The sequence below is a fragment of the Podarcis filfolensis genome (assembly GCF_964270895.1).
Source record: "Podarcis filfolensis genome assembly, chromosome: 17".
NCBI lineage: Eukaryota > Metazoa > Chordata > Lepidosauria > Squamata > Lacertidae > Podarcis > Podarcis filfolensis.
The window spans coordinates 4,197,757-4,222,984 of record NC_139621.1 but is presented as its reverse complement, the minus strand read 5'-3'; the positions used below and the strand labels follow the sequence as shown (position 1 = coordinate 4,222,984).

General features: G+C 48.5%; 1 protein-coding gene across 3 annotated transcripts in view; it reads right to left on the bottom strand.

Annotated features, from left to right (window-relative positions):
• The window catches only part of PLXNA3 (plexin A3), a 71,814-nt gene that overhangs the window by 4,678 nt on the left and 41,908 nt on the right, over window positions 1-25,228 (bottom strand). For 2 of the 3 annotated variants that reach the window (XM_083592491.1, XM_083592490.1), the window contains exons 11-29: window positions 23,991-24,087; window positions 22,757-22,947; window positions 22,103-22,248; window positions 20,006-20,126; window positions 19,619-19,755; window positions 18,513-18,686; window positions 16,376-16,469; window positions 15,213-15,452; window positions 14,240-14,383; window positions 13,329-13,563; window positions 11,865-12,007; window positions 10,786-11,042; window positions 10,124-10,190; window positions 9,305-9,451; window positions 7,958-8,147; window positions 7,436-7,539; window positions 6,597-6,693; window positions 5,142-5,335; window positions 1,596-1,765 (exon numbers count right to left, since the gene is read on the bottom strand). In XM_083592491.1, coding sequence (XP_083448617.1) covers window positions 1,596-1,765; window positions 5,142-5,335; window positions 6,597-6,693; window positions 7,436-7,539; window positions 7,958-8,147; window positions 9,305-9,451; window positions 10,124-10,190; window positions 10,786-11,042; window positions 11,865-12,007; window positions 13,329-13,563; window positions 14,240-14,383; window positions 15,213-15,452; window positions 16,376-16,469; window positions 18,513-18,686; window positions 19,619-19,755; window positions 20,006-20,126; window positions 22,103-22,248; window positions 22,757-22,947; window positions 23,991-24,087 — 2,948 coding nt within the window. The remainder of the gene's footprint in view (window positions 1-1,595; window positions 1,766-5,141; window positions 5,336-6,596; window positions 6,694-7,435; window positions 7,540-7,957; window positions 8,148-9,304; window positions 9,452-10,123; window positions 10,191-10,785; window positions 11,043-11,864; window positions 12,008-13,328; window positions 13,564-14,239; window positions 14,384-15,212; window positions 15,453-16,375; window positions 16,470-18,512; window positions 18,687-19,618; window positions 19,756-20,005; window positions 20,127-22,102; window positions 22,249-22,756; window positions 22,948-23,990; window positions 24,088-25,228) is intronic. The other variant, XM_083592492.1, reaches the window with a different exon arrangement.

Sequence of the window (25,228 nt, the reverse complement as noted above, 5' to 3'; positions counted from 1 at the left end):
TTTTTCATTTGTTTGTTTTGATACGCTGGGAAAACACAGAGATCAAAGCCAATGGGCTGTATCCTGAGTAGTGCTACGTGAAAGCTCATGTCAGTGAAAGGATTTCTGCTTGCACAACAGAACATTCACCACTAGATCCAAATTGGTCTAGGGGTTTCCTCAAACCTCTGGAGCAGATTTGGGAGAGTGTAGGGGGCAGGGGCGCTCCTCTGTTATTCTTGTGCAAATGGAGCAAGCGAACTGGATACTGCCCCTTTAAAGGACTCCTACAGCCCGTTTCCTGTAGACAGCACTTCCTTGTTTGCCAGACTGTACTCCACAAAGGTGACATCCCATAGCTGAGAGTCATCATGGCCTCCCTCCATCCCGGTCAAGGGTGCTCCCCAGCCAAAGGAATGCACATGCCAGAGAGTTAACTCTTTGTTGTCAATGGTAACAGAGTCATTTCTACAGCTCTGTAGAATAAATATGCACACCAATTTAGCATCTAGGCAGCTTTTCCCAGGTCCGTGCTCCAGGGAGCAGTTGCAGCAATGGGGGACCATTCCCCCTCCACCCATTTATGTACCTTCCCCTGACAGGCTGCACAAACGTGGCTGGAGACTACGTCTGCATGGAAACTTCCTTTGCTGCTTAAATTATCTTCTGGTTCTAGGAGATGGTGGTGCAGGAGAGGGTGGGAAAGCACTCGGCCCTTCACTTGCCTGGCCTGCCTCTTCCTCCAGCTCTGAAGCTTCCCCTACCTCTGATTCTTGCCTCCTGGCTGGTACAGGTCTCCACAAACCACTGAGCCCCACTCCAGCCCCCGTTCCCTTGGTGCACACTCATCAGTGTCCTGCCAGTCCCTGACAATCCCTGAAGTAGAGGAATGGAGGATTAGCAAAGTCCTTGGGGTCATGGGAGGTGGGGAAGAGTTGGCTGGCATCAAACACTTAGGGGTCATGAGCACTGGGTTCCTTGGGGCGAAAATTTCTTCCTAAAGATTTGTTCAATCAAGGTAGGGTAGGACAGAGCCTGGAAAAATGAATGGCTGAAGGCTGGCCGAGAGCAGAGCCCAAAGGCAAGGAGCCCCAAGTCCCAAGCACAGCATCTGGAGGGGAAAAACCAGGGTGAGGAGAAGAAAAATACACAAAGCCAACCTGGTAGTAGCTCTGCAAAGATTCCTTAGGGCTAAAAAATCTTTCCCCATCTGTCAGTTACCCACAGCCAGGATAGGCACATTGGCTCCCGGCTCCCTACCATTACCAACAAGTGGGAAACACTGGCCAGCGAGGGCTCCAACTGGAGAATAGCCTCTGCCAAAGGTGTCATGGACTTTGAAGAAGCACGAACTCAGGAAGAAAAAGAAAAATGATCTAAGAGGAAGGCACACTTGGCAAATCCTCAACATGATCGACGCCTGCTCAGAAACCTATGTCCCCACTATGGAAGGACATGCAGATCCAGAATGGGCCTCCACAGTCACTTACGGACTCACTGTTGAGACCATATTCATGGAAGACAATCTTACTCGGCTACAAGTGATCACCAAAGAAGAAGATTTATTACTTTAGGGTACTGGCCGGTGGCCAAAGGGCCAAAGCCAAAGGTCTCACCAGTTACTTTTCCAGGTATGTCGCACGTCAGGGTCCCCAATCTGCCTTCGCTCTGCCTGCTCGTCCAGGAAGTCAAACATGTATTTGATGGGCAGGGGGAGTGCACTGGCCCGGTGTGCTGTGCTGAACACAGTCTCAAACAGGTCGTCTACAAACTTCTGCAATGTGCCCTGAAGAAGCAGAAGAGAAAAATTTCTGGAAAACATATTTTGGGATGGATGGATGGATGGATGGATGGATGGAGAGAACATCTGCCAACATTTGGAGATCTTCCAGCGGCAGCACTTCCACGGAAAACAGCATCACCCTTCCATCTTGCATTTGTATGCATAATATTCACAAGCACGTCCAATCCCTTTTGTTTCCCTCACTATTCTGCTCCAGACACTGTCCCTGATTTTCTTGAACTCTCCTATTGCAGTAGCCTTCCAAATCATCTCTGCCATAGTATTCTTGATTTGGGACACAGTCTCAAATAAGGGCACATCTACACTTCACTGTAGGCCAGTTTTACACAAGTTTAAAGGGTTGCCGCTTCTCCTGAGGGGACCATTCAATTGACACCAATCTCATTTGCAGAATGGATAAGCCTTAAGAGATACAGGCGATGACCATTTTGCGCCAGGGTTCTGTTCCCAGCTCCCATGTGCCGAGCCCCATCCGCCCTGCCCCATTCTGTCCCCCCCCTCCACCCCCGTTCTTCCCTCTTCCGGGTCCAAAAAGGCCCACACCTCATCAATCGCGTGCCATGTAGATGCAGTGCTGGATTTGCGTATAAGCTAAACAAGCTGTAGCTTAAGGCCCCACTCTCTTGGGGCCCCCCAAAAAAATTAGAAGAAAAAAACTCCTGGATGTACATTTCCAAAATAGAAGATAAAAAAACAAATAAAATAAAACCTAAATACAGCAACAGTGGCAAATGGCTTTAGCTACCTATTAGGTCCATAAATTACCATATAGCATATATTCAACACAAAAAAAATGACAATTTGTTGTTGACAAAGGACAGCTGGACATATAAAGGGCCCCACTGCCTTCAGTAGTTTAGGGCCTCATCAAACTAAATCCGGCCCTGTGTAGATGCGCCTAAAATGGTCGCTGCCTGTATTTGAAAGACTGTGCAATGCAACTATTATTATAATGTAAGCAGATGATGTACTGCTGAGAGGCAGTCATTGCTAGGGGGAGATTATTATTTGCCTCTTTCTGTTCTTCATTCTGAGTAATATTTTTTGTTGTAATCTGTAACAAAACCTGAATGAAAATATTTTTAAAAATAAGAATTAAGCAAGCAGACCTGCAGAGCTGAAGGGAGGCCCCCTCTGCCCTCTAACACAAGCCAGGGGAACACAAGGGGCACTTGGAGGTTGCACCTTCTGGCTCCCAGGAAAAACATCATGACGAAGGGGAGATAACTTGGCCCCATCCATTGGCCAATGAAGAAGCAGCTGCTCCAGCGCTTTTCTCTTCCCTCCTCATTCCTTTTCCTTTTGTATCTATTCAATTGTGAGCCTGCAGCCAGCGACTCTCTTATCTTTTAACATAGGTACAACTTATGGAAATCTTAGGCACTGTTTGTTTTTATGATAAATAAGAGGGTACTGATCGCCAGTTTAAAAAGGAACCTGTACACAATGGTAATATTATTACCACTTAGAAATTTTGATAATTATATGCTTTGAACTGCAAATATTTATATTTGGTCTATAAATCGTGTTCATTAAATTACAACTGGCATTTGTATTTGTATTTGTACTTTATCTCAATAATCCCTGTAATAACTCCAAAGTTGTAACAACATATCCCCATTTTGCAGATGTGAGGATAGTGACTTACCTTACACCATTAAATAAATTCATGGTGGAGACAAGATTTGAACTGAGGATCTCCTGGTTTAGTGTTTCTTATTACCATGAAAAGATCAACACCCCACTCCCTTTTCAAAGGAAACCAGAGCAATGAAATTTAATCACAACAATATCACACTCTTAGCCACTACACCAGAGCAGCACCACAAAATGCTACTAAATGTATTACAGTCAAATACTGGATTAAAGTAACATGATTAAATAGAATGAGCAGAATGGTAGAATACAAACAAAAATCACATGCCTACGCACATCACATTACACAAACAATCTCGCACAATTCAGACCCCAAATGACACATTCTCTGCATTCCTTCCTCACTGTCACTGTTTTGGTGACAGTGGCATCACATGCCATGTCCATAAAGTATCTGCGCTGTACTTAGATGTCAGTTGGGAGACACTGGAAGCTGCAGCGAGTTTGCCACGAGGCCCAGGCCAGAGGCACCAATGATCACACCCCTGCAATCCAGACAGGCTGCGGTTCAAAGCATGCCCTGCCCCAGGAGACGAGTTCAGGCCACCTCTGTGAAGGGTTGACCACTGTTGGAACACAGGAAGCTGCCTTGTGCAGAGTCAGACTACGGATCCATCTAGCTCAGTATTGTTTACACTAACTGGCAGCAGCTCTCCAGGGTTTCAGGCAGGGGTCTCCCAGGCAGACGTGGAGATGCCAGTGGGGACTGGACCTGGGACCTTTTGTATGCAAAGCAGAGGCGGTGCCACTAAGCTACAGTCCTTTTCCAAACTAAACAAGGACAGAAACGTGAAGAGGACTGTGGGGAAATGTCTCTCCCAAGACCGTGTGGGATCTACAGAATTTGCCCTAGGAGGCAAAAGTCTGCACTGCCGTTTTCTGCAGGCTGCTGTAGAAAGGTCTGCCCTCCTTGTCTGCCCCAGGAAGAGGAAAGCAAGGAGCAACCAGGGAGGGACAACGGGACACAACTCTCCTTGTGTCATCCCACTGCCGCTGGGCTCTTCACCTTTCTCTTCCTGGGGTGAGCAAGGAGGCAGCCCTTTCACAGCCAGCCTCCTCCTCCTAGAAGTGGTGGGTAAGCTACAACTGGCCATAGAACAGCTGCCCCTCAAGCACACATTCAGTGACTCCTTGCATTCCTGGCTATGCTTTACTTATTGGAAAAGATGGATGGTTGGAATGCAAGGACTCGCCAAGCAAGTGCCCGGATGGCTGTTTTGGATCCTGTTTCATGGGCCCCCTGTACCTGCTGCCTGGAGCACGTGCCCCCTCTTGCCTCACTCTTAACCTGGGCCCGCTCCAATAGGGCTTTGTTGAAGACTAGAACTACAGAGATCTGTAGATTATATAATGAAAGGTTGGAAGAAGAAGCTCAATGCATTTCATCTACCAAAGAGAAAATACCAACAAGGCAGAGGAAAATAGAGTGGTAATTCTTCAATTGTTAAAAAGGATATCAGGGAGAGCTGCAATGAGGGCAAGCAGCAATGAGGTTCTTTTAAAACAAAAACAGGAACAGGAAGTCACTTTTAGGTTAAACACAAAAAAAAAAAAATTTCCCTGGCAGTTTTCAAGGGAAAATGTCTGCCATGGATTGATTTACAGATTGGTGCAGAATCTTCTGCCTGCCTGATTTGGGGCAAGGAGCTTTTAAAACTAGCCAATCCCCCATTTCAGTGATCCAGTTCCTTTCCTGACATACCTTGGTGGCAAGGAGCCTCGTGAGGTAGATCTCAGACACCATCTTGCTCCCTCGTTCCCCTTCCTTAGGGTCTCCAAGATGCTCGTGGTTCTTGACTAAATGCCAGAGACGGGTACCTGAATCTTGATCCGGAGTGAGGATGGGGGCTCGTGAGCGCAAGCTCTCTGGACTGCTAGAGGTGCGGAGCAAACTCTCTGTGGAAGATGGGGGGGGGGGAGAGCAAGAACCTCTTATGAGCTTTGCCCATGTCAGCCCTCAAGACCAACCCTCAAGAGCCTGGGTTCCATGCACCTCTTTTCAATCTTTGCTCTACACCAGAAGCTCACCTGAAGGACAGGTTTGTATTTATTCAGCCTTGAAGAGTGCCTGCACCCAAGCAGGCACTGGTAATACCAAAACCACCAGCCTCCATAGGCCAAGTGAACCACTCCCCGTTCCCCTCCAACCACAAAGCCACAGAGTGGGAGTGGCAGTAAATTACATGCATTCCAGGCTTGGAATAGCAAACATAATTACAGCCAGGCCAGGGTGGTGCTGGAAGAAAGCTTAGGGATAAGAAGTTTGGACGTGGCAATAGCCCTCCTTGAAAGGCCACCTGGCTTAGGTGATAATAGGGCAAGCCACAAAAGGCCAGGGGCTTGCTGTGTCACACAGCAAGAAAGGACACTTCACTTGTGAAGGACAAATCTTCTTACGCTCCAGTTCACACTGTATACAGCAGGGAACCAGGTCACATAGATGGACAACAGAAAAATCCTGCCCGCACAAGGTTGCATTCTCGGCTCAGGAGGGCTCAGGTGAAACACTGACAGATGGCATTGCAAAAGAGCCAACAGGTCAGGAAAGAGCTGTGACCAGCTCTATGGACTCTGAGAACAAGGCCAAGGACACAGCACCCCTGTGTGCATTAATTCCAGCTTCGTGGACCTGTGCACGTGCTGTGATTCAGCAGGAATGAAGAGGAAGCACAACACAGGCAGCACAATGTGCAGAATTCAGCATCAGCTTTTAATAATAATTATATTGAGCAAGTGCAGCTGAATAAGAGTTCCAGTGGTTGAGGGCAGTGACTAAACCCATGGCTAACAATGAGAAATTATGAAAAATGGAAGAAGCATGTAAATTTGCATAAATTAGCGTATATAGACTGAATCCAAAATATGGATTGTCTGAGAACAGAATTAATTTGGGGAGGGTGGGGCGGGGCAGGAGGTTGAAGATTCTTGTGTAGAGTGTACAGAAGGATGGAAGATGCATTTTCATCCTCTCAAACTTTAGTGGCAATGGGGGGGGGGGGAGCTGAATTTGACTCCACCACCACCCAAAAAAGGCAGCATAACTTTGCACAACATTGTGTTACCTTGTCAAAGAGAGAAGGCAGGAGCCATTGGTCACTTAGTGCAGCCAAGCATTAGAGGGAATGGGGAGTGTTGAGGAGGACGTGTCATTCCTTACCATAGCGGCTCAGCGAGTGGGTGAAAGTGAAAGAGCTGGCGATATTGTAGCCCGATGCCTGCCTAGGAACCAGCGCCACTGCAGAGCCATCTGCTACCTGCACATTGAACGGCAGGGATGGCAGGGGTGGGACAGGTAAAGGTGGGGTTAAAAGGGGGGCGGGAGAGAACAAAAATTGACATAATAATAATAATAATACCACATCTACAATTTTCAATGCATTTTGCCTGCATTATCTTAGTAACAGCCTTGGAAAGTAGGCCAATATTATTATTATATGGGAGTGTGTGCAAGCATATGTGTTTGTGAACCTGAGAGAACAGTGGCTTGGCTTAAGTGGCCAACATAGTGAATTCATGATGGAGACGAGATTTGAACAGGGATCTTCCTGCCTTGAAGTCTTAAGCCATTATGCTACAATCAGCTTCTTTCTACCTCAGCACACAAGAAGAGAGCTAGGATAATCCCCCAGAATAGTTTGTCACTGAAGCTTCCAAACAGTACGGAGTATGACTCCTTGAGTTGTATTCTTGAGGTAATCCAGTGTTCTTTGCTTGGTCAAGACACTCACATGCACAGCCCCCTCTGCCACCCCCCTCGCAACCTGCTCTATTCCACTCCTCAAATCTTCTATGGTGTGCAAAGCATTATTTATTTCCTGATTCCTGCCGGAAATATTCCTAAGGAATACAGAACAGCCCTCACACCTTGTACTGCTCAGAAGCTGCTTGCTCCCAAACTCTACCACGTTTTCCCATTTCCCCCAGGCTATGGTAAGCATATTAGCAATCCAGGGTAGTTCATCTGGCCCTGAGCTGGGTGGAAGGGAAACCGGTTACCTGATAATGCCCAAGTGTATTGAGCCGTTTCCAGTCTCCTTCAATCTTGCTTGTGGCATCCTCATCCTGCAGAATGGTTCGCCCCCCACTGCCTTGACACCATTCTGGGGTGAAAAAGAAGGTCAATGAGGAGAGAGCTGGCTTGGTATTATCCCTCCCAGGCTCCCCCCTATTTTAATACAACTTAAGCCAGAGGTGTTCTTGAAGCTATCAGCATGAGTTTGACCAAACTGCGGGAGGCAGTGGAAGACAGGAGTGCCTGGCGTGCTCTGGTCCATGGGGTCACGAAGAGTCGAACACGACTAAACGACTAAACAACAACAACAAGCCAGGGGTGGGGAGCCTGTGGCCCTCCAGATGTTGTTGTTACTGAAATTCCCATCAGAGCCAGTCAGCATGGCCTGTGGTTAGGGATAACGGGACCTACAGTCGAAGAGCATATGCTGGAACCAAGGTTCTCCACCCCTAGCCTAAGCCCAGTGGCTAATAACCAAGGTGTCCAGTCCAGGCTCCCAGCCCCACCTGCTTTCTCCCACGTTCCTGCCTTCATACCCAGCTCCATGTCTTCGGCACGTGGGCGTTGGGAATAGGGCACCCCACGGTACACAGCGTCCAGCAGCTTCTCCTTCACTTGCGTCACTGAGTCACAGTTTAATACCTTGACAGGCACGGCAGGACCCCCAGGGGGCTCAGGGGGGGTACATAACAGAGTCTAGAAGCAGAGAAAAAACCTGTTAACGTTGCAGTCGTCAGAGTTTCAAGGCTCATGCATCCCTAGTTACATGCACCCAGGGTCATACCTAGAACATTTTTCAGCTCTGGTCATTCCTCACATCCCCAACTACCATTTGTGAGCAACTGCAGTTCCAGCATTGCTGTATTTAGGGTCAGTCCAATGTATGAACTTGGAGACATTTTGAAAACCTTTTTATTGCCAAACTAACATGGAGGTCCAAGAACAGGTTGCCTAATCTACGCCAGGATGGAAACAGGGGAAGGCCAATTCTTTTCGTGGTCAGCCGAAAGTAAAAAACAAACAAACCAAACTTTTATTCCTACATAGAACTGTAACGTTGGAATGGACCCCTGTTTTGCCCCCACCCCCAGCTGCCTGTAAGCAGAACCTAGTGCCTCACCTTAGCCAAAGTCCAGCATGCACCACACAGGCAGACAGCAGCGTTTGGCATAGCTGGGCTAATCTCACCCTTCCCTGTTCCTCTCCCCAGTTCTATGGAACTTTCTGGTACTTCCATTCCATTCCCTTTTTCCTTTAAGGCAGCCCCATTTGAGGCTTAAGTAGGTCAGCCCCATAAAGTTATGTCTCCTACCATTAAAATGTTAGGTAAAGGGGACCCCTGACCATTAGGTCCAGTTGTGACTGACTCTAGGGTTGCGGCGCTCATCTTGCTTTATTGGCTGAGGGAGCCAGTGTACAGCTTCCGGGTCATGTGGCCAGCATGACTAAGCCACTTCTGGCGAATCAGAGCAGCGCATGGAAATGCCGTTTACCTTCCCGCTGGAGTGCTACCTATTTATCTACTTGCACTTTGACGTGCTTTCGAACTGCTAGGTTGGCAGGAGCAGGGACTGAGCAATGGGAGCTCACCCCGTCGTGGGGATTCGAACCACTGACCTTCTGATCGGCAAGCCCTAGGCTCTGTGGTTTAACCCACAGCGCCACCCACATCCCTATTAAAATGTTAGGCCACTGCTTATCTTCAAATCTGGTGGCCTGGAGTCATCTAAACCACCAAGACTGCAAGCCAGACTGGCCTACGCAACAGCAACCCGCCCCCCCTTCACAGAGCAAACTAAACTGTTCTCTCCCCAGACTACGAAGAGGCGTAGCACAGCCACCAGCATCCTCACCAAGGTCTTGTAATCTATTTGCTGGCGAATGAGCTTGTCCTCGCTCAGCGAGTAGCGAGCCTCGCCTGTGATGGAATCTATGGGTCCTTTTTCCATCTGCTGCTTGATGGCACAGAATAGCATAAACAGCGGCTCCCCAGCACATTCCTGGGGTGGGGAAGAAGAGAGAGGTTCATAGGCAAGGAACATAGGAAGATCCCGTATCCCAGGTCAGATTATTATCCATCTACTTTGGCATCAGGGCCTCTGGCAGAGAAAGGTGCTCTCCATCACCCAGAAGGCATGGAGCCCAGCAGTAGGCATAGGCAGTGGCAGACGCAACCACAGCCAGTGAGAGGCAGAGCCAACACATTTGAGTTCCTCCTCACTCCCATTCCTCCTCCCTGCTGAATAAGGAGGCGGCAGGCAGGGCCACACACTCCTCGACCGGTTGTATGTAAGGAGGGCAGGCAGCAGGGCCAACCAAGGTGGTAGGGATGCGAATTGCTTGGCCTAATGGACTAGCCACTGCTGCCATCCCCTGCTACCTGGTCATTTTTCAAACTACAGATCCTAGAGATTGGACATGGAAGCTGATGCATGCAAAACATTTCCTTCCCTAACCACATAACTCTCATTCCCAACTCCCTATCCCCAGGACAAAAACCATGGGTAGAAAATTCTGGATCTTTGGCCTCTAGTTTCCCTCAGCCCCCTTTAGATTCCTGCTCTCTGCCAGAATAAGGGCCAGGACCCAGATGTCAGAGGCCCCGTTCCATCTCTCTCACTTCTCTCTCTCTCCCCCTGCCCGCCCCCTCTCTTTCGCTTGCATGCACTCACCTTGAGGAACCTGTGCAACAGGAAAGTAAACCAATTTGTCAACATCTTCTCAGCTACAGACTCCGTCCTGGAAAAACAGAAAAAGAGAGAGCACAGACAGCTGAGTTCCCCACATGTGGGAGGTGGAGGGAATCCTCAGTGCCCACACACACACACACAGCTGTGAAGAGAAATACGCATAAATCTGGGAACCCTTTTGCCATGTCACAGGGACTAGAAACTTGACCTCCCTACTTCCTCTGCCCCAACATTGTTCACTCCAACAAATGGGATGCTGCTGCCCCCAGCCCCTGGAAATACAGGGACATTTGGAGGGAAGGAAGAGACACACAGCATCAGTTCAGTCCACCAGACTGGAAAGATGGGGAGAAATACAGCAGGGAGCAGCACAGAAGTTTGCATGTTAAGAGGTGGAACATGGCAGAGCTAGCAGGGGCTGAGGACCCATAGCAGCTCTGTGTGGAAGTGCTGCAGAGGGGCAAATGTAGCTGACTGTACCAGCACGATGCTGATATGTGGTTCCCAGCCTTAACGGGGTCTGGCAATCTCTTGTTTAGAAGATGGGGAGCAATTGAGGGTGTTATGGCACTTGTTTGGTGGCAATGTGAGGGTTAAAGGCTTATGGCATTAAGTGGTGGGGAGGAGCAAAGAAAGCCTCTCACCGGCGGAGCAAGAGCTTGGGGTGCGCACGGTTCTGCAGGTTCTTTTCAATGAGGTCTGCCAGCAGCTGCTTCAGCACACCAGTAGCATAGTCCAGCCTGCCCTGCAGAGCCACCATAGTCAGGGAAGCAACAGCCCCCCGGTCCCGCATGGAGAAGCCACGCTGTCCCTCCAGGGTGTGGATGAAGGTCAACAGGAAGGGCCGCGTGTGCAGCAGCTGCCCGAAGAGGCGGAGGCCTTTCTCTGTGCTCGGTGGCGTCTGTGGAGGGCAAGAGAAGCGAGAGAAACACACCGCTTGAGCTAGCCAGGACACCTGGAAAATGGTCATGCACATTAAAAACATTCCCATGGAGGGTCCTGAAACTTCGCACAGGTCTTTGAGATGCTGCTGCTCACAAGATGGCCACTGAGAGAGGAATGTTGTCATCTGCACTATTGACTCTTGTCTCTTCTGCATAAGAGCATTAAAAGAATAGGAACATCCTTTGCTGCTAGATCAGAGCAAGGACCCACCTAGACCAGTTTCTTGTTTCCAACAGCAATGAGATAGGTGTCTTTGGGGGCTGACAGGCAGAAGACCCTTGCTGGATGAGGCCAAAGGCCTCATTATAGTACAGCGTCCTGGTCTCACAATGGCCAACCATGTGCCTATAAGGAAGGCCAGAGGCATGACCCGAGTGCAACTGCACTCTGCCCACTTGTGACTGATTCCCAGGAACCCATCTACAGAGGCACACCTGCTTCCGATTGATAAGGCAGGACATAGACATTATGGTTAGTAGCCATTGATAGCCTATCCTCCATTAATTTGTCTAAGCGAGGCCAAACAAGTAGTTCAAGAACATGTACCTCAATGGAGGAAATACCAAAGTGGGGCAGGGGACTGACCTGCACCCAAAAGCTAGAAGGCCAAGACTTCAACATGCAAGAACCCCACCACCATGGACTTGGTGGTTCCTCCATGACTTGGTTTGTGTCATATGGAGATCATGAAACACCAGCTTCTGATCTCCCTTTTCTGCCACCTGTAAGGCAAAAACCTTTGCCAGGTCCCTGTCTCTCCCCCTGCATTGCAACTTACACTGGTCTCCTGCAGCGCTGGGTGCTCATCCACCCCTGGAAAAAGCACACGCCTTGCATACGTCCGATAGTCCAGGAAAGGGATCTTCACACCATCCATGTTGTTTGTCAGCTCGTTAATGTCTGTCTGCAGCTCAGCAAAAGCTGAAGAAGGTGGAAGATGGTCAAAAGTGTTGGAGACCATGCATAACGGGCAACCTTCTCCACTATAATTCCCCCCCCCCAAAAAAAACCACCCCTAGGTTTTTGAAACCTAAGGGAGCCAAAGAATTTAAAGACACCTGGGTTCCTAGGGTTCTCCAGAAGCTGCCACATTTCTCATTAAGGACCATTCATGGCAAGTGCCTTTTCTCTGAGCCCACCAAGCTGTATCAAGCACAACCTTCTCAACATTTCACACAAAGGAATGCTTTTGTGGATTTTTGACACATATTTACACCAGAAATTACTGCCTAAGATGACTGCACTCTTATTGCTGAAGGTTCTTCTCTTTCTGCTCTTTGTTCTAAACTGTTTTCTAAGGCAGGGAATGTGTGTCTATTGGGACAGATAGTCATGGTGTGCAGTAGTGGGAAAATGGGGGGGCGGGAGTGGTACCTTGGCATTTTGTGCCTATGCCCATGTCTTTGCCATCTAGAGTTTAGGTGGACCTTCTCTGCCCTTCTTGCCCAGCCACCCCCAGAGAAACACCAGAGATTTAATTTCGAGACACCCAAGGAGGGGCTGAAACCTAAACAAATCTTCTGTGAATTAATACGTTAACAGAAAACTCCCAACACTCAACTATTTCACAAAATGGGAACAAAATAGGGATGGTTGTGGGATAAACTGACAACCAAAGACTTTTGCTACCTATAAACCAAATACATTTTGCTACATGAAGCAGAACGGCAAATCCCACCCCCAATCATGGCCAGCTTAAAGCTGGCCAAGTTATTCTGGCAAATGAGACAGAAAATCCCACAAGCATCTCTCCTTGCGAGTGGAGATACTATCAGAAATACCTTCAATAACTCCTGGTTTCCTGTCCCTTCATGACACCCAGAATTAGCTGTCTGATGCAGCCATCCCACTCTGCTGAATGGTAGGGCCGGCCTTGTCGCAGTATTACAGGAGCTGGTGACTGCCACAAACTATTTGCTGTGAAAAGAATATGGAGCCCATAATGGCTGCACATCTTTCCAATCTACAAAAGGAACTATTCCATACCCTGGGAACCAGCCCTGATGCATACATAGTGCCCAGAGGGAGCTGGACTTCCGCACTCCATGTTGGAGGCTACAGATAACAACTAGAGAAGGCACCTTTGCGCCCAAAGACCTACATTGGCATCAGTCGCTTCCTAAGAGAGGAGATGCTGAAGATTACATTAACATGTTCCAGCAACAACTACCAACCTTGGGCCCAAAAGGCAATGTTGCTGCCCCTACATTCACGTCCCTTTATTTCCCAGCCCCCTAAATACCTTCCTTGCACTCCAGGGCCACGCGAGACTCCAAGTTGTCCATCTGCAGCTGCAACCGCTTCAGAGTACGGTCAGCATCCCGAGTCTTCCGCTTGTAGGCCACCAGCACCCCGATGATAGCGCCCAGAAGCAGACTTCCTCCTGCACCTAACCCAACAAGAGCCGGCAAAGGCAGGGCTGTCTCAGGGTAAATGTGTAAGGTCCCAGGGGAGAACGAGAGACCCCCCACCAGGATCTACAAAAAGAAGAGTAAGAGATTAAGCCAGGTCACACAGGAGAAGCACCCCGCTGGATCACGCCAAGGGCCTATTAATACAGTCCACCATCATTAAGACAACAGCTCTCCCATCCCTTTGTACATTTAACTAACTGGCATCTGCTGTTCAGGATATGTGCCGTCTCTGAAAACAACGAGGTCCAGCAGCTTAGCTCAGGGGAACAGCCCTCAAATGCACATAGGGCATATCTTTTTGGACATCAGGACTTGTTCTTGGAACACTGTTGACCTCTTTGTTGGTGGCAAGGGGAAATAAAGGAGAATTCCTAGATGCCAAAATCCAGGTTTGGGGTAAGTACTGTTTGGTGAGAGAACCCTAGCATATCCCACACTCTTCAGCCCAGATGTATGGCGTGCTCTGTTCTGCATTTTTTTTCTTTTAGTTGGTCCGCATGGTTGGGCAGGATGGGCAGGTCTACCCACCAGCTGTGTACCTACACTTGCCGGGGAGGGGCGGGGATGACATTCCTCAGGCTAACACATGCATACTACTATGTCACATCACCAGGACAAATCACTCACTGGACAACCCCTTACATGTCCATAGCATTGGCAGTTCTCCCTGGAATGGGCAGACTGGTCCCATCTGCTCCACATCCCCCCTTCCCTCCCTGACTTCCAATGATAGGTGTACCGTAACTGGCTGTTCCCCGGTTTGGCTTGGTGAGTCACACAGCAGTTGGGTCTCTGAGACAGTCAGGATGCAGGGCTCTCCGCCAATTAGTACTGTATAGTTGAGTCGTGCGCTGCCCGATACTGCTGGGATCAGGTTCCTGCCCTGAAAGACACAGGAATATGAGTGAAGATATGGGAGCATTCTGTCACAGGATCCTGAATCTAGGCTTGGAGAAGAGTCTCTTGAGTCCAAGCCCAGGACTCTCAAAGTGCAAATTGGGTACCCACTCTGCACAAAGTCCATTCAACATAGCACCAAAAAGCACATTCATTCTCTGCAGCCAGTACAGAATTGTATATTTCTCTTATCCATGGAGAAAGGCAAGGATCTAAAACTAAATTCCTTAATCATTGGGAATCCTCCTCAGACCACCTCAACCAGATTTCACCAAACAAGGCCTATATTTACTCACACCTACTTTGCTGTCATAAGGTCTAGAAAAAAGTTTTTAAAATATATATGAAAGAAAACTAAATTCTCAATTTCTGATCGAATTCTGTACAGTGGTACCTCGGGTTACATACGCTTCAGGTTACAGACTCCGCTAACCCAGAAATAGTACCTCGGGTTAAGAGCTTCAGGATGAGAACAGAAATTGTGCTCTGGCGGCGCAGCAGCAGCGGGAGGCCCCATTAGCTAAAGTGGTGCTTCAGGTTAAGAACAGTTTCAGGTTAATAACGGACCTCCAGAACAAATTAAGTACTTAACCCGAGGTACCACTGTATTTGAATGCCACAACCATAAAATAGGCACTCCTTTCTTTTTTGGAATGCTTATCTCTAACCAAAAGGTAAAAAGCCACATCATGTTGGAGAAAATAATTCTGTCATGGTTTTCTCTTTCAGCAGGCTTTGAGCAGGCTATCATTTGATTGGCTTGAGGGTTTCAACCATTAACGTTTGAAAAGCCCTGACACAAACTGCTTCAGTACCTTGAGGACTACATGGGATCCAGGCTTAATCTCCAGGATGCCGCTGGGACCAAACGGCTCAAAGCTGGGGTCAGGGTAGTAGGTAAAGGCGGAGCGGTTCAAGGTACGTGCGGCTGCCACATCATCCAAGAGGAAGCCAAACTCGTCAGGGTGAGCGCCTGCAAGGGGCAGGGCCTCCTCCCCAGGTATGATGCCAGGGGCTTTGCACAACATCACCGAGTCATTCAGCACCTGGCAACTCTGCAAGGAAGGAAAAACAGACACCCCACAACTGAGGGGGAACAAAGAATAATCCGCTACACTTGGCTTCTGACCTTCAACACCCAACCGCGCATACCTACTCTGCTGTCTCAAAGACCAGCAGTCCTTACTTCTGACATGCAGAGTCTTGGCTTTCACAATTAGCTCTCAAAAAGTATGTTGCCTTTTAAGGGCTTGGAAGGGAGGACTATTCCCTCCCTCCCAGAATGCTTTGGGCCTCCTAATCTTTATCTTGGATTCAAGACAGAGACAGATATGTTTAAGAACCATTTCATGGTTTTACTTACAATTTTATGGTTTACATTTTATGGTTTTTACTTACAGAGTCTTGGGAGTGGAAATACATGATTAAGAAAATATATATCACATGATGGAGTTTCCTTCTGAACTTCACCATCCAGAATGAAAGTGGGAGATCATATGTCTGAATAGTTCCTTAAGCTACAGACCTTCTCTCAGACGGTGGAGGGAGAATGTGCAGTGAGTTTATATACAGTCAACTCGCAACTTGTGTGCATTCAACTTATGCAATCACAGCTTTACACACTTGGCGGCTAGCCAGCTACAATCACACAAATTTAATGCACAAAAGATGGACAGTTTAAAAGCGGAAGTGAAAACCTGGCAAAAGTTTGAAGTTAAGAACTACAGGTGCAATGGACATTCTGCTCTTGAACTCCTGGGTATGGAGGACTGATCTGTAGATCAACAAACATGTTTTAAGCCAAGTGATAGTACTGGTTGATACACAGTATGGGTTAGCGGTATATTGTTTCTTAGAGCAAACCTGATGGTGCAAATCCCATCTCTCTCCCTCCCTATCTCCTCTATGTCTGTCAATTGCCTCTTTTTTGCAGCACACTCAATCTGCATCAGTTTAGCCCACTCCACAGAAGACTCACATTGATGGTTTCTATTCCCCCATAGGCAGCTCGAACACGGGGTTCCTGGATTGTCAGCAGGTGGGTCCCACTCACTGTGAGACTGGTACTACCACTGTAGGGTGAGGGTAAGAAAAGACAGAGGGGGAGGTAAATGGATTCAGCCCACAAACACTGTGGTGGAGCAGATGATAAAGAGAAGACCTTGCCAAAGATAGGGAAATTAATGACTTTGGTAAGACCCCATTCTCATAATGGCACCCACCAGGCATGCGGCAATGGCAAGGAGACCAGGGATACAGTTGCATGGAGAAGACTAGGATGCTGTCCTATGCAAATAAGCCACGGGAAGTTCACACAGGATCAAAGCTTGTGCACTCCCTATGCGTGCTCCCCCTCCCTTTCCAAAATTCGATTTCCCCAGTGTTTACCATTAGCCTTGAGCATAGAAGTCAACTCCTAGGGGCTGAGGTCCCTTTGACCCCCCCCCAAAAAATATACAGTTTGTAAAATTAAAAACATGCATACATATATACTAATAAATCAGTATCTCTCTTCAGCTTAACCCCACTGCCCTCTCCATGCTTTTTAATTTGGAAGATATGTCTATAGTACAGGAATATAATTTTTTAGTACAGGCGTCCCCCCACTTATGTGGTGGTTAAGTTCTGCCCCCCCCATGTAAGTGAATATTGCGTGAGTGAGGAGCACCCTCTAAAAAGCCTTGAAACACCTGTTTGTTCCTGCTCTCCAGCTCTCTCTCCCCACAACTTTCTCCAGCTAGAATTGAAGCCCTGGGACCAGCTGGGAAGATGCCTGGGTAAGTGGCAGCTGCAGCGGCTGCTGTGCTACCCCATGCGTCAGCTATTAGGCAGGGAGGCTGAGTAGCTTAAACAAAGCCCCACTGTGCCTCTGGTCTCTTTGGGGCTTCCTCCGCCCTCACTGACGTCTTCTTTGGGCTACTAGGAGGGTCTTCTCATGATAACTCTCCAGCTCTCTCCTGCCATTTCCTGGTTTGAATCTATCTATTTAATTCCCAGCACCACACATATACATGGTTGTGTGTGACTCAATCATGTGTATGTAGGGGGTAGGGCAGGGCGATATATTGATATATCGTCCAATATTGGTTTCTAGATCACATCACGATAACTGTCTAAAAACAATTGACATGGCAATGCATCATGAATCACAGTTTGTGTGAGTGTCTGATGTGGATTTGCCTGGAAACAGCTGGGAGAAAGAATGGTTTCATGAAGCCACTGAGGCTGAGTCGCTGACTTCCCTCGCAGACACCACGAAGTAAAAAAACAAAACACCCCACCACATTACACTGTGTTCTTCAAGCCTCATTCCTTCCTTACTCCCTTCTGCAGGTGTGACTTGCTTCCTGCAAGCCTGATCTCCATGCTTCTTTGCTCACTGGCCAACGAATCTCCATGTTCCTTTGCCCAGCCACACACCCGATCTGCACCCCCCAACCTGCATGATCTCCACAGACTGCTTCTTCACCCAATCTTCACCCCCCTACATAGTTCCAAGTTTCGAAAATCATGATATATCACTAAATTGTGGTGTTTAGCTGGTGATATATCACAATGCTGAAAACCAGGTATCACCCAGCCCTAGTGGAGGGATGCCTGTATATGCAATATTGTCCTTGGAATAGGATAAGGTGTGTCTCTAAATATCTATCTATCTATTGGAATCTAAACAAATTGCTGGCCTAGAAGATGAGACTGCTGTTGTCAAACATAGGTTCCCAGCTGTAGTTGGACTACAACTCCCATCATCCCTGACCACTGGTCCTGCTAGCTAGGGATGATGGGAGTTGTAGTTCAACAACAGCTGGGGACCATAGTTTGAGAAACACTGAGATGGGAGACAGATTGAATAAACGAGACAAAGCAGAATTGTCTAAAGTAAAACTTTTTAAATGTGATGGATGGAGGGCAGCCCCCAATTTTCCTCTCTGAGTCATGAGAGGGTGGGGAAGCATCCTGGCCCTCCCCACTAAGCAGCAGTCACGAGGAAGCAGGGGAGAGAGCCTTATTTCCTCAGTTACTCCCATCTACCGATTTGGGGCCTGGGCACCGTCCTGTGGGAATGAGAGATGCTTAGTAAAGAAGCTTAGAGCTGTCACAGGCTCATCACTTACTTGGCAATGCTCCAGGCAGGCTCTATCCCTGTGACAACCGGGTCAGGGCTGTAGCGGAAGGAGACTGTGCCGTTGGTGCTGATGTTAGCACGGTCAATGCGAAGGCTGAGCTCAGCGAGGCCTGGGCCTAGGGCTGAGGGGGGAGACAGGCAGACAATCTCCCCTGCGCTACGCCTTGGGAGAGGGAAACTGAGTTATTGCCCCTAAAGAAACAAACACAGCCTCCTCACAAATAATCTGACCTCAAAAATTATGCTTCCTCTGCACCCCATCATTCAACACCTTCCACTTTCCCTCCACCCACGTTGCACAGTCCAACATAAACACAGAGCTTCCCTCCTCTGTGCCACCTTACGTCTCAGGCCATGGACTTATTTCGTTTTTATCCTGTTCTAGGGCAGCACACCTGATTCTCCCCCCCCCCACCCTATTCTATTCTGAGGTAGATTACACTGAAAGGCAGTTAACAGGGTCGAGGAGCTTCATGGCTGAGTGGGGATTTGAACCTGGCCCTCCTCAATTCTGGCTGGATACTCTGCCTGCTGCACCATGCTGACTCTCGGTTCATAGCTTCTACATAACAAGGAGCAGCTATGCAAAAAATAAACAGGCCTAGGGATCATCCAGACTTGTGCTTGTCCTGTGCCTAGAAAGCATGGGGCCAAGCAGATTTCCACTTGTCCAGTGCTTTCTAGGCAGTTTTGCGCCCTTGCCCATGGTGCCAGGGACCCCCTGCATGGGTGAAACAGACCTCTGGGGTCTGCAGACTACCAATTGGTAACCACTGACCTAAAGAGTCCTTTCAGCTCAAGGGCTTCTGCTTGCCCAGCGGAGCTTTCCCCTCATCTCCTCCACTTGCGCCCACCCTCTCCCCCCCCAAAAAAAAAGTCGTGGAGGGGATTTCAGGTCAACTCCCAGAACAGAGCTTGGGGGAGGAGATGGGGGGATTCCGCCTGCTGCAATGCTTGTCTTGAATGGACATTCACCTCAGCGCGATGCTGAATTCCACCCAATTCCTTCCCCCACCCAAACCCAATTTAATAGCGAGCCTGTCCAAGAGTTCCCAGCCAACTCCACTGAAACATGAATGGCACCCCAAACAATACCTTATCAGCTGACATGGGGCTCCCCGGATCACAACACTGACATTGCTCCCAGCATCCAGATGCGTTCCCAGGAGGCTGATTTTCGTCCCGCCTGAGGCAGGACCTCGTTCTGGGTATACCCCATGAAAACTGGGGGTCTACATGAGGAAAACAGGTAGAAATCAATAATGAAGTTACACTTCACAAACAGTCTCCCCCTTCCCTCAAGCTGATTAACGTGGACACCCCTTCCAGAACCAGACTACTTTTTGGGTCTGGGGCTCAGAAAACACCCCTTCCCACAGATAAACCCGCCCACAGTTTACAAGCAAGACTTCTACCATGAACTTCATTGCTTATCATATAAGCTAAATATGCCTATTGAGCCCTAACCCCCACCCTGATTACCACAAAAGTGAAGGGAGTATCAGACTGGGTCCGGTAGTCAGCACTGCAATCGCCTACGCACAGCTCCACAGGCCCGGGGGGAGGGTCAGGCAAAAGCGATGGCTCCAGTTCGCATACCAGCCTGAGGGGAGAAAGGATGATTTGTCAGAAGAATATGGCTTCCTCCCCATCCCATCGCCACCACACCAATCCCTGCCGCCCCATTAAGTCCACCACATCCCTTTCCTTCACAAGGCCATCACTTGCTTCTAATTCTTCATTCCACAATGCCCCTTGTCATAATTTATTTTTGCACAGCTCAGCTCTCTTTGTCTTGCCCCGGACTGCAGGTTTGTTAAGGCCTTGCAAGAAACACTCCTTGAACAGAATGACGTTTGCCTGGTAAACCTTTCAGTCTAGTCAGTGCTCTTCCCTGGGGAGGGGATGACTCCTCATTTCCTCAGGAGTGCCTGTTAGGTCAGCAGCATTAGCCTTGGTCAGAGAGGCCTTCAATGAAATCCTCTAAATTTTCCTGGCATCGCTCCTAGCTGCCCAATGAATACTTTTGGCCTGGCCTATCTTTTCACCTCAATCAAGGCAGCACCAACATCCTTCTCAGCACAAAATACAGTGGAGCCTCGGGTGACGTTGCCTCTGGCTTACGTCACCTTCAGCTTGCAACTGGCGCAAACCCGGAAGTACTGGAACGGATTACTTCCGGGTTCGCGCCATTCGCGCACGCGCAGTTGCGATAAATCGCGTCTGTGCATGCGCAGAAGCACTAAACTGTGCTGCGTACGTGTGCAGACACGACACGACACTTTGGGTTGCGTCGTTTTCGGGTTGTGGCGGGGCTCCCCACCGTAACCCGAGGTTCCACTGTATAAGGAAAACTCAGAAGTTTCTGCAATAAGGGACTAGGGACGCCATTTTGTTTTGCATTGCGAAGGCACCTTCCACCCACCGCCCCGCCCAAACAAGACGCACAGAGGAAGCAATAAATTCATGATCATGGCGGATCTGAGTCTCCCACCTGTTAAGACTGAAAAAGTTACCCATCCATGTGCTATTGAAATATCAAAGTCCACTTTGGCCTACCTAAGTGCTTATGTACACTTTCCCCTTTGCCCCCCTCTTTCCAGGCATGGTCCACACTTTAAAGTTTTGTGTCCAAGTCCCCCTCCTTTTTTTTTGCTCTGGATCTTTCCCCATGAAAACCCTGGAGCAAACGGCAATCCATGAAAAAGCCAAACTGAATGCTAAAGCGCGGATTTTCGTAGGGAAAGTGGGAAATAAAGCTTAAACACAGAGCTCTTTCCCGGTGCCTGGAAAAAGCAGAGCAAAAGTTAAGCGTGGCTAACCCCCAAGAAAACCCATTATTGGTAGTTTAGACCAGTTTTACCAAAGTGAGAGAATCTGGGCATGGGAACCTTGTTTCTGGAGTTTAAGAGGGAAACATTTAGACAAACATGTCTAAATTCAAATGAGTGGAACATGCCGGGATGACACTGGGGGACGTGGGGGGAGGAAAAGACTAATTTATTGTCCTTTCTTGCAACATAAATCTTTCTGGTCTGATCAGAAAGTGTGAAGATTAAAATGATAGCTTCATCAAGTACAACTGTGTGCTCTTTAGCTCACTGTATTGGCTCCTTTTCATTCTTCCGATTTTGCAACCCTGCAGCCTCCCTTCTTAGATATTATTTTGTTTTTAGTTAATATGACAAACCTGCCTGGAAGCCCTGGCTCACAAATGCACGAGAACCAAGTGCTATAACTAAAAGGCACTCTGCCATAAATTGTACTTTATGATCCTGGGCTTGTTCCAAAGCTGCTGATCAGAGTTTCTTCCATTCTGGGAAAAAGGGATACTCTGGTTAACTGTGGACTTCCTGGTGTAAGTACAAAGGGAGGAGTGAAGGAGCTGCATTCACAGAGTTCTGCCATTAAATGCACCACCAGGTCCAAGAGGTGGTGTTAAGTGAGAGAACATGAACCACACAGTTGTTTTTGCAGTTTTGCTCCTACCCAAATTCCCTGTTCTATACCTTCCCTTGACAGCACCCCGCAGGCTCCTCCTCCACCAGCACCCAGTGTTTTCAGAAAACCCTCACCAACCTCTCAGCGCTGATGTATTCAGCAGAGAGAGAAGTGCAGCGCACGCCTGCCACACGGACCCCCACCTCGAAGAAATGAAGCCCCAGGTTCTCTCCCCAAACTGTCACTCGTGTCCCACCTTCCTTGGGGCCAGTCAATGGCAACACCTGCAGAGAGATTGGGGGTGGGAGGGGAAGAGAAAGGAAGGCTGCTCATTGGGGGGAGGGAACCCAGCGAGGTTTGCAGGGGTTCCAAAAAAGAAGGAAAAAGCACCACAGTAAGAGAACGTGGGTGGCGCTGTGGGTTAAACCACAGAGCCTAGGACTTGCCAATCAGAAGGTCAGCGGTTCGAATCCCCGTGACGGGGTGAGCTCCCGTTGCTCAGTCCCTGCTCCTGCCAACCTAGCAGTTTCAAAGCACGTCAAAGTGCAAGTAGATAAATAGGTACCACTCCGGCGGGAAGGTAAACGGCGTTTCCGTGTGCTGCTCTGGTTCGCCAGAAGCGGCTTAGTCATGCTGGCCACATGACCCAGAAGCTGTACTCCGTCTCCCTCAGCCAATAAAGCGAGATGAGTGCTGCAACATGAGTGCTGCAACCCCAGAGTTGGCCACGACTGGACCTAATGGTCAGGGGTCCCTTTACCTTTAAAAGAACCGCTAAGCAGTTTTTCTTACCTGGGTGATGCGGGGGTGGGTGCAGCGGGCCCCCCGCCGTCCAGGTGGCACCCAATTCTGCCGGGAAGCAGGGCAGTGAGGGCGCAAGAGACAACGGCGTTCTGGAACACACCAACCACACTCATAGCGCGGGTCTGACTTGAGGCAGAGCCCGCAGCTGGAGCGCTGGGCTGAACACTTGTACAACAGAGCTGGGGAGAGGGAAGAACAACATGGAGATGAAATGAAAGGAACTTCCTCTCTTCTCAATGCACCAGATTGCCACCTCCCTCAAAGATCCCTCCACCTATGCTGGCAATCTAAACCATGCCGTGTGGGCCAAGATTCAGCGGCCTTGCTTAACATGGCAGAATCACCATAAACATTTTAGTAGGTTAGCTTCTTGATGCAACTGCGTCTTTGAATGCACCCGGGCTAGAAATTATCACACCAGGGTCAACCAAGATGCAGGGCTGAAGCTCAGGGGTACAGCATCTGCTCTGTATGAGTAAAGTCCCAGGTTTAAATCCCCAGCAGGTCCAGATAGGCCAGCAAATATGTCCAGTCTAAGACCCTGGGAAGATTCTAGCAGGAAGTGTGGCCAAAACTAAGGTAGATGGACCAACAGTTGGGTACAGTTTAAGGCAGCTTCTCTATCTTCCAGAGATGGCTCTACCATACATACATCAGGGTTAAGTCACTTCTTTTAGGCAGCACTGGAAGTAGGGAAGGAGTGACAGATGAAGGCAGGAAATTGGTGATTGAAGAGTGTAGTAAAAAAAAAAAAGTGTTGGCCTTAGCAGTGCTGGTAGGTGGGTGTTGAGAACAGAGGCGGAGCAAGGTGGGGGCGGTCCGCCCTGGGTGTCATCCCTGGGACGCACACTGCCACTAGCTCTGCCTCTGTCCATCCCTATGGGTGCTGCGCAGTGCACCCCGTCCTTAGCCCCCATGGGTGCCATGTGGCGCAGTTCACCCTGCCCCTATGGGCGGTTTGCCCCACCCCTGGGCGCATCGCCACAGGTGCCCAAGAGGCTTCCTCCGCCACTGGTTGAGAAGGGGCATTTCTGTTCTTCAGGCTGCAAAAAGTTTTGGAACGGCACTAATGTGCCTTGGTGTACTGCATTCCTACTATCACTTTGTAAGGTCTCTCCGTAACAAAATGTTCATTTTAGAAAACTGGAAAGTGATTCATGAGAAATCAGACCTAAGGCACCCCCATTAGCATAAATGTGCACTCTGCATCTAGGGCTCATACCTTTGAACCCTGGTGGCTTGTCAATGGCGAAGTCTCCATCCCAAATGACATCAAAATCCAGCGGCAGTTCCCCCAGGTCATCACTGTCATACCAGTACTGTGGGAAAGAGATGGGTCACAAATGTATGAGAGGGCAAAATACCAGGAATTGATTCACCTGTCAATTTCCGTTTCTCATTTTCCCAATCTTAAATTGGGTTTTCCACATTTCTGCAACAATAATTTGCATTTAAAAATGAACCATCATGAAAATTTGTCAACATGTTAGGGTGAAATTCTCCTAAAATATACATTTTTGTATGCAGTTTTGACAAATAGACCCATTTTAAAAAAGCAATTCCCCCATTTTTATATGTTGTTCTTTAATGCAAACTTTTCCTAATATATGCATTTTCACACACACTGGTTGCTAGGGAATGGCAGCACAAACTTTGGAGAAGGGTAAAGTTCAAAGGATATTTGTGTGTTGGTCTGTACATTGGTTTGAGAAGTGCAAATCAGGGAGTTTCTCATTGAAATGCAAACAGTATCAAATCTCTCTCCCATTCCTACAAAGTATGACTGTAGTGATGGGAATCCCTATTCAGAAATACACATTGGGAAAACCTAAAAGAGGGAACCTCCCCAGAATCAGACAGGACACCCAACTGCCTTGTCACCTAGGAAGCATGAGCTGTACTTAAGAGCTTGGCAATCCCCCTTAAGGCTCAACTTTCAGACTAGGGCAGCAGCAACACACCCTGCCTTACAGAGGGTAGTCCTCTGTCTGAAGGGCTGCCTGCTCTGAGTTCTGTTTAAGGACAAAGACCTAGATGAAATCTCCCTTCATATGCATCTTTAAACTGGACTTAGAGAGGAATGGCCTTGAAGTTGCCCATCAACAGCGAGCATCTGGACAGCACACTGAGCAAGCACACAGGTCAACCCAGCAATCATCTTCCCCAGTATGGAGACATGCATTGTAGTTCTATTTAAACTGTAGTGATCATTTTAATATTTGCACATTTTATTTAGGTCTGTGTCCTTCTTTACCCTCTTTGTTGGCGTTGAGTAAACAGTCACCCTAGGTGGAAAGGACCTACCGTATTTTTTGCACCATAACACTCACTTTTTTCCTCCTAAAAAGTAAGGGGAAATGTCTGTGCGTGTTATGGAGGGAATGCCTACGGGTGGCATGCCTACGGATTTTCCTCCTCTAAAAACTACATGTGTGTTATGGTCAGGTGCGTGTTATAGAG